The 9427-nt window shown below is 34.5% G+C and overlaps 2 protein-coding genes across 4 annotated transcripts; both read left to right on the top strand.

Moving 5' to 3' along the window:
• The first annotated feature begins 259 nt into the window (after positions 1–259).
• Positions 260–1356, top strand: LOC109071464 (erythroblast NAD(P)(+)--arginine ADP-ribosyltransferase-like). Its single transcript, XM_019087907.2, has 3 exons — positions 260–307; positions 397–501; positions 577–1356. Exons 2-3 carry the CDS (start codon positions 451–453, stop codon positions 1321–1323), a joined length of 798 nt encoding a protein of 265 aa, XP_018943452.1. The 5' UTR covers positions 260–307; positions 397–450; the 3' UTR covers positions 1324–1356.
• Positions 290–7656, top strand: LOC109071467 (NAD(P)(+)--arginine ADP-ribosyltransferase 2-like). 3 transcript variants are annotated; one of them, XM_042717134.1, is made up of 3 exons: positions 290–307; positions 6595–6696; positions 6772–7656. In XM_042717134.1, exons 2-3 carry the CDS (start codon positions 6646–6648, stop codon positions 7495–7497), a joined length of 777 nt encoding a protein of 258 aa, XP_042573068.1. In that variant the 5' UTR covers positions 290–307; positions 6595–6645; the 3' UTR covers positions 7498–7656. The 3 variants fall into 3 exon arrangements, with proteins under 3 accessions (XP_042573068.1, XP_042573064.1, XP_042573074.1); XM_042717130.1 differs by lacking the exon at positions 290–307 and adding an exon at positions 6283–6411; XM_042717140.1 differs by lacking the exon at positions 290–307 and adding an exon at positions 6296–6411 and having other exon boundaries at positions 6612–6696.
• Positions 7657–9427: the final 1771 nt, after the last annotated feature.

Here is a 9427-nt window from a genome sequence, read left to right as displayed (position 1 = left end):
CTTTAAAACTTTAAAAAGCTAAAGCTTTTAGTTTTTCAGTTTGTCTAGTGTGAAACCACACACAGACGTTGCTACGTTATGATGAGCTCAGTTGAGCCAAATGCATCAAGATCACACTTCAGCTGCTATACCTCAGAAAACACATGCACAGACACACATTCTTAGAAATATAAAAAGCAACTTCAGCCTCTTCACCTCTGAAGGGTCATTGTTGTCTGGCTGTGAGCAACTGACTTTTCTGCTCTTCTCTCATGATTGTTCCTGAAAACAACAAAAATAACACAGAATTTGACAAATTTAATTTGAGGTTAAAGTTACTGTTCAGATCTATGCACATTCCTGTTGGAGTGATATGTTTTTTATTTTGTAAACGCTGTTGTGTTTCTTGTCTTCCAGCATCTTCTCTTCACTAGATCTACTAGAGAATCTGAGGGATTCGACTGAATCAAGATGCTGCTGATCATTGAAGCTCTTCTTCTCATTTTAGCTGCTCTAGGACAGGTAAGCTTGTGTTCTAGTGTGAATATTACAGACATGAATACTGATGATTGATCGTTATGATTCCTGTTGCTGCAGGATCACAGAGCAGCTGTTGACGGACAGATATTTCCACTGGATATGGCACTGAATTCAGTTGATGACCAGTATGATGGATGCACCAGGAAAATGGCACAACTGGTGAAAACAAGATATCTGAAGAAGGAACTCAATAGATCCAATTTTAAAGACGCTTGGCAAAAAGGTGAAAAAAACTTTAAGAAGCCAGAAAATAACTTGACAAGGAATCATTCAATTGCCATTTATGTGTACACTGATGATAAAGTATTTCGTGGCTTCAACAATGACACTCATTATGGTAAACAAAACTACACAAATGACACATATGAATGGTATTCACTTCATTTTCTGTTAACAGATGCGATACAGATTCTGAATAAAACACAAAATAGATGCTATGATACTTATCGTGGCACAAAATTTAAGTATAATGTTCTCAGCAATGAGGTTCGTTTTGGCTCATTTACATCATCCTCTATTAATCGCAGCAGAGCAAAGTTTTTTGGAAATGTGTCTTGTTTTGAAATCTACACTTGTGAAGGTGCTAATATTACAAAATATTCTAAGCTTGTTCGTGAGCAAGAAGTGCTGATTCCTCCATATGAGACGTTTAATGTCACTGCTGTCAAAAACAGGACAGATCAGCCTGATCTTTGGTGTGACACTGTGTTCACTTTGAAAAGCTCTGGAAATAGAAGTGACCTGAACTGTGCTTTATTCCAGAAACCAGTCAAAACCATACAAAACTATTATGGTTTGCTCTAAGCTGAACTAAGTGCTTTTAATCAGTTCCACAAAAAAAAAAAAAAAAAAAAAAAAAAAAAAAAAAAAAAATATATATATATATATATATATATATATATATATATATATATATATATTTTCCCTCTCAGTGTGTATGTATATATATAATTCTTTTTTCATTTACAAGATCTTGTTGCATCACATTACTGAAGACCATTGTTGGGGTTTGCTATAGTCAATATTTTATGGCAATGCAACATAATACATATTGGCAATATCAAATATTTTAAAAATGTTTATTGTTTACATAAAACAATATGAACACACTTTCATTCCATACAATATAATTATTTTATTATTAGTAGTAGTAGCATGCTAATGTTCACCATTGCTGGCTAAAAATGTTCAATAAACAGTATTCGGTTAAATGGGCTTGTTGTAGTCTTTTTTTTATACAAACTTTTAAAATGTATATTATACATTTTTAATAAGGCAGAGACAGACTGACAATTTGTGCTTGTTGTGAAACCACAAACAGACCAGACTTTCAGATGTGTTGCATTATCTGACGAGGTACACTGGTTTACATGAACTGGATGCATCAACATCACACTTCAGCTATATATAGATGCCTCACAGCAAGCTAAATACAGAATGAAAGTTAACTTTGTAGTACCACATTTGAACTTGATAATGATATTCTTAATATGTTTTAAAGTTACCTGTTCTTTGACTTTTTCTTAAATGAATAGTTTGTTTAGGCACTGCTGATATTGTTGAATGGCTTAATTCTGTTTGAGAATATTCTGATCCTTAATGGGTGAATAATTTATAAAGTTAGGAGCAAAAGTTGGAATAAATCACTGTAGGCCTATGTATCATGATAAAAAAGTGACTTTACAGTCCAGAAACTTTAGGCTATAGCAAATTATTTAGGGGACCCCCATCACTTTATGAACTGCTGGTCTACACAGAAGAAAGCCCCGTCTAGACTCTGCCCCGGTACGAGTTGTGTCAAGCTATTTATTAGCCTGTTTGTTTGATGAAAAAGAAGAAATATAGTTGCAATAAATGCGTTAAGAATCTGTACAACTGCAGCAGTGGAGGACTGTTATTCTGTTGCGTGATACTGCGGAAAAACTGATGACTGCACAATTTGATCTTCGGCTGACCAATCAGCAGAAAGGGGCGTTTAATTCCCGCCCACATGTAGAAATCAAATATTCAAGCTGTATTCATTTCTCCACCCATGAACGAAAAACGAAAATTTAAGCTGAATTTTTGTTTTTCGTTTTTTTTTTTCAAAAAATAAAGAAAAAAAACAAGCCGTTTTCTCATTTTTCTTATTACAATATTAAATAAAAAATGAATGATCGAATGATACACGGATTGAGAAGGAGGCCAAGAGAGCTCAGTTCATAAAGAGCCCGTACAAGTTCACGAAAACTCTGTTGGGTGAAGCGAGTTCCGGGAGACTGACCAGCCCCAAGGAGGTTGTGGAGGAAGTGTGAAGGTTGTGAAGTGTACAAATGAATGTTTGGAAATGTAAACTGTTATTTCCTACTGACACAGTACAGAAAAAAAAAGATTAAATACATCTTTTTTTGTTAGTGAAAATACTAATACCCTAAGACTTTTGCACAATACTGTACATCTCATTATATCCAATGTCTTTTTACATTTATCCTTCATGACTTTCTTGCAGACTTTTAGCTCCAAACTGGATCAAATACACCTACCTGCAACTCTGTAGTATTTACATTTTTTGCACCCTCAGATTCTAGATTTTCAAATAGTTGTATCTTGGCCAAATATTGTCAGATCCTAACAAACCATACAGTCGTGGCCAAAAGTTTTGAGAATTACATAAATATTAGTTTTCAAAAGGTTTGCTGCTAAACTGCTTTTAGATCTTTGTTTCAGTTGTTTCTGTGATGTACTGAAATATAATTACAAGCACTTCATACGTTTCAAAGGCTTTTATCGACAATTACATGACATTTATGCAAAGAGTCAGTATTTGCAGTGTTGGCCCTTCTTTTTCAGGACCTCTGCAATTCGACTGGGCATGCTCTCAATCAACTTCTGGGCCAAATCCTGACTGATAGCAACCCATTCTTTCATAATAACTTCTTGGAGTTTGTCAGAATTAGTGGGTTTTTGTTTGTCCACCCGCCTCTTGAGGATTGACCACAAGTTCTCAATGGGATTAAGATCTGGGGAGTTTCCAGGCCATGGACCCAAAATTTCAACATTCTGGTCCCCGAGCCACTTAGTTATCACTTTTGCCTTATGGCACGGTGCTCCATCGTGCTGGAAAATGCATTGTTTCTTCACCAAACTGTTGTTGGGTTGTTGGAAGAAGTTGCTGTTGGGAGGGTGTTTTGGTACCATTCTTTATTCATAGCTGTGTTTTTGGGCAGAATTGTGAGTGAGCCCACTCCCTTGGATGAGAAGCAACCCCACACATGAATGGTGTCAGGATGCTTTACTGTCGGCATGACACAGGACTGATGGTAGCGCTCACCTTTTCTTCCCCGGACAAGCCTTTTTTTTCCAGATGCCCCAAACAATCGGAAAGGGGCTTCATCGGAGAATATGACTTTGCCCCAGTCCTCAGCAGTCTATTCACTATACTTTCTGCAGAAGATCAATCTGTCCCTGATGTTTTTTTGGAGAGAAGTGGCTTCTTTGCTGCCCTTCTTGACACCAGGCCATCTTCCAAAAGTCTTCGCCTCACTGTGCGTGCAGATGCGCTCACACCTGCCTGCTGCCATTCCTGAGCAAGCTCTGCACTGGTGGCACTCCGATCCCGCAGCTGAATCCTCTTTAGGAGACGATCCTGGCGCTTGCTGGACTTTCTTGGACGCCTGAAGCCTTCTTTACAAGAATTGAACCTCTTTCCTTGAAGTTCTTGATGAACCTATAAATTGTTGATTTAGGTGCAATCTTAGTAGCCACAATATCCTTGCCTGTGAAGCCATTTTTATGCACCGCAATGATGGCTACACGCGTTTCTTTGCAGGTCACCATGGTTAACAATGGAAGAACAATGATTTCAAGCAGCATCACCCTCCTTTTAACATGTCAAGTCTGCCATTCTAACCCAATCAGCCTGACATAATGATCTCCAGCCTTGTGCTCGTCAACATTCTCACCTGAGTTAACAAGATGATTATTGAAATGATCTCAGCAGGTCCTTTAATGACAGCAATGAAATGCAGTGGAAAGGTTTTTTTGGGATTAAGTTAATTTTCATGGCAAAGAAGGACTATGCAATTCATCTGATCACTCTTCATAACATTCTGGAGTATATGCAAATTGCTATTATAAAAACTTAAGCAGCAACTTTTCCAATTTCCAATATTTATGTAATTCTCAAAACATTTGGCCACGACTGTACATCAATAGAAAGCTCATCAGCTTTCAGATGATGTTTACATCTCAATTTTGAAAAATTGACCCTTATGACTGGTTTTATGGTCCAGGGTTACATATTTCCAAGATATTTGAGAAAGAAAAAATATTTTGCTCCTTTATTTTTTATGATAACATGATTTTACATTCATCTCTTTTGTTGACAACTGAAGCTAGACTGAATAATCAGACTCCTGGCTAATTTAGAACTTTAAAATTTAGTATTTAGAACTTTATAGGCTATCGTAACACATGCTATAATGTAACAATGTTCTATATGTTAACATTTCTTAATGCAAGAGTTAAAATGAAATGAAGATAACACTTTTTTCAACATTTCTTAATCTTGGTTCATGTTAATCATTTTAATTAATACACATACTAATACATTTTAATATTTCAGTTTGAAATGAATTATTATGAATGAACAGTTAAGGATAGTAGGCCAACACTGAAAAAACTGGCATAGAAACAATTTCCCCTCAGAACTTGCTAGTAAATTTCAGTTAGTTATAAAGAAATGGCAAGTAACACAAAAAATTAAATGTGAAATTTAGAAGTAGAATGACTGAAATAATATATTTTTATAAAACACTTCAAAAATCATTTTTACAGTGTATAATTACAAATTAACATTAACACAAATTAATAAATGCCTTAAACCCAGCAAGCATATTCACAATGAATTCTTAACTGCAATATTTAACATAATACGTGTCAAATGAAGGGAGGCTTTCTCAGCAAGAACAGAAATAAGAGGAAACTTTACCAGTAGGCTTGATCAGCAGTCTTGTTATCTTTTGATAACATTGTTATCTTTTGCAAACAGATGAGTGCTGATCATAGAAAAAAAAAAGAAGTATATTTCACCCGAAGATTACAACATACATTTCATATGTTTTAATGACCTGCACAGTCCAGGTAACTTCTTTCCAACATGAACACTGTGTCATAGCAGAGGTCTTTCTGATCTCTTCTGGTCTTGACAGCAAGTCTTGGTTTTAAAAACAAGATGTGTTTTTCCAAAACTTCTGCATCTGATCAGGAGAGCAGGAAGAAATCAGCCTTAATGTACAGGATAAAAATGAAAAATGATTCTAATGAACAGAAAAAAAGAAAAAAACTGTATTACTCTTTTTTTAGTTTTTGATGCTTAAAAACCTCTTTTCGTTTTTGATGTTGCATGATTGTTCTTGTATGCAGTCATAGAAGCTGTTTAATACAAAATACAAAAACTTACCTTTGTTAATTTCGTTTGAGTTCAGAGTTAGGGTTGTGCTTAGAGATGGGACATCCTGTTTACTTCTCTAGATTGCACATTTTCATGTGAATTCACCATTGCATACAATTACTATGAATTCTCAAGAAATCAGGTTAAAGGTTCAACTGTCCAGTTTGAAACCACACAAACCAGAGAAAGCTATTACTTCTTAAAACACACACACACACACACACACACACACACACACACACACACACACACACACACACACACACACACACACACACACACACACACACACACACATACATTATCAGGTATATAAAAAGCCACCTTCTTCATCACTTGGTTTGAAGAGTCATTGTCATCTGGCTGTGAGCGACTGAATTTTCTGATCTTCTCTCATCGTTAAACTTCTGAAAATTAACGAAAAGAAAACAGAATCTGACAAAAAGAGACAACATTCTCGGGTAAGTTAATATTATAAATGTTAATAATATAACCTTTAATAACCTATAATTTGAAATAAATATCAGTTGCACAAATTGTCTTGTGTAAGGAACTAATTAAGAAAATGATTGTGCAACATATTCCTAGTGGAGTAATAGATTTAGTATTTGTGTAATACTTTTGTGTCTCTGGATGTCTTCCAGCATCTTCTCTTCACTAGATCTAGAGAATCTGAGGGATTCGACTGAATCAAGATGCTGCTGATCATTGAAGCTCTTCTTCTCATTTTAGCTGCTCTAGGACAGGTAAGCTTGTTTTCTAGTATGAATATTACAGACATGAATACTGATGATTGATCATTATGATTCTGGTTGCTGCAGGATCACAGAGCAGCTGCTGTTTCAGAACCGATATTTCCACTGGATATGGCACCGAATTCAGTTGATGACCAATATTTGGGCTGTAAGGGGAAAATGGCAAACCTGGTGAAGACAAAATATCTAGGGAAGGAAATGAAAAACTCAGCTAAATTCAAATATTATTGGCAAAACAGTGAAAAGTTTGTCAAGTTTCCAAAAGATCAGTTAACAAGGAATCATTTAGTCGCTCTTCATATGTACACCGGTAAATATATATATCGTCAGTTTAACGATGACACTCGTTACGGTAGAAAACAGTACAAAGACAAGACATTCAAATGGTATTCACTTCACTTCCTGCTAACAGAAGCAATACAGATTCTGAAGAAACAACAAAATAAATGCTATTTAACGTATCGCGGTACTACAGCTAACTTTGATAAGTATGTTCTGAACAAAGAGATTCGTTTCGGCTCATTTACATCCTCCTCTCTCGATCGTAAAGTAACGCAGAGTTTTGGAACTAAATCTTGTTTTGAAATCATAACTTGTGAAAGTGCTGAGCTGACAAAATATTCTCAGTATCCTTACATAAAAGAGGTGCTGATTCCTCCATATGAGAAGTTTAGAGTCACTGCTGTCAGGACAAAACAATATTATCAAGATCTCTGGTGTAACACTGTTTTCACTTTGAAAAGCTCTGGAAGAACAAGTTACATGAACTGTGGTCTATTCAAGAAACGCTAAAAATATGTGTTGCATTGAAAAAAGTTGACATGATTTAATCATCAGTTCCACACAAATTGATATAATTTTTTCCCTCTGAATTTTTATAATTCTTTGTCAGAAAACAATTTGTTTGTATCATTTTCACATGATGAAATAAAGTTATTTTAAGTGACTCAATTCAGTGTCCTTAAAGTGAATAAATGTGTGTCTCTAATTCTTGTCTTCATTTATACTTACATCTTTTTCTTCTTTGCCAAAAATCATTGGGACATTAAGTATAGATCATGTTCCATGTAAATATATCAAAACTTAATTTTTGATTAGTAATATGCATTGCTAAGAACTTAATTTGGACAACTTTAAAGGTGATTTACTCACTATTTTGATTTTTTTTGCACCCTCAGATTCCAGATTTTCAAATAGCTGTATCTCAGCCAAATATTGTCCTCCTAACAAACCATACATCAATAGAAAGCTAATTTATTCAGCTTTCAGATGATGTTTACATCTCAATTTCGAAAAAATGACCCTTGTGACTGGTTTTGTGGTCCAAGGTCACATATTTCCAAGTCATTTGAGAAAGAAAAAAGAATTTTGCTCCATTATTTATTTCTTTTTTTTCTTTTTTTATGATAGCATGATTTTACATTCATCTCTGTTGTTGACAACTGAAGCTAGACTGAATAATCAGACTCCTGGCTAATTTAGAACTTTAAAATTTAGAATTTAGAACTTTATAGGCTATCGTAACAGTTGCTTTAATGCAACGTTCTATATGTTTACATTACTTAATGCAAGAGTTAAAATGAAATGAAGATAACACTTTTTTCAGCATTTCTTAATCTTGGTTAATGTTAATAATTTTAAATAATACACATACTAATACATTTTAATATTTCAGTTTGAAATGAATTATTATGAATGAAGATGAATGAACAGTTAAGGATAGTAGGCCAACACTGAAAAAACTGGCATAGAAACAATTTCCCCTCAGAACTTGCTAGTAAATTTCAGTTAGTTACAAAGAAATGGCAAGTAACACAAAAAATTAAATGTGAAATTTAGAAGTAGTATGACTGAAATAATATCTTTTTATAAAACACTTCAAAAATCATTTTTACAGTGTATAATTACAAATTAACATTAACGTAAATTAGTAAATGCCTTAAACCCAGCAAGCATATTCACAATGAATTCTTAACTGCAATATTTAACATAATACGTGTCAAATGAAGGGAGGCTTTCTCAGCAAGAACAGAAATAAGAGGAAACTTTACCAGTAGGCTTGATCAGCAGTCTTGTTATCTTTTGATAACATTGTTATCTTTTGCAAACAGATGAGTGCTGATCATAGAAAAAAAAAAAGAAGTATATTTCACCCGAAGATTACAACATACATTTCATATGTTTTAATGACCTGCACAGTCCAGGTAACTTCTTTCCAACGTGAACACTGTGTCATAGCAGAGGTCTTTCTGATCTCTTCTGGTCTTGACAGCAAGTCTTGGTTTTAAAAACAAGATGTGTTTTCCAAAACTTCTGCATCTGATCAGGAGAGCAGGAAGAAATCAGCCTAAATGTACAGGATGAAAATGAAAAATGATTCTAACGAACAGGAAAAAACAAAAAAAAAAAGCTGTATTCCTCTTTTATTGTTTGATGCTTAAAAACCTCTTTTCGTTTTTGATGTTGCATGATTGTTCTTGTATGCAGTCATACAAGCTGTTTAATACAAAATACAAAAACTTTACTTTGTTAATTTCGTTTGAGTTCAGAGTTAGGGTTGTGCGTAGAGATGGGACATCCTGTTTACTTCTCTAGATTGCACATTTTCATGTGAATTCACCATTGCATACAATTACTGTGAATTCTCAAGAAATCAGGTTAAAGGTTCAACTGTCCAGTTTGAAACCACACAAACCAGAGAAAGCAAACACTTCTTAAAACA

Source organism: Cyprinus carpio, chromosome A3, assembly GCF_018340385.1.
Source record: "Cyprinus carpio isolate SPL01 chromosome A3, ASM1834038v1, whole genome shotgun sequence".
NCBI lineage: Eukaryota > Metazoa > Chordata > Actinopteri > Cypriniformes > Cyprinidae > Cyprinus > Cyprinus carpio.
Note: the sequence above shows the minus strand (reverse complement) of the source record. Positions and strands in the feature narration are given on the sequence as shown.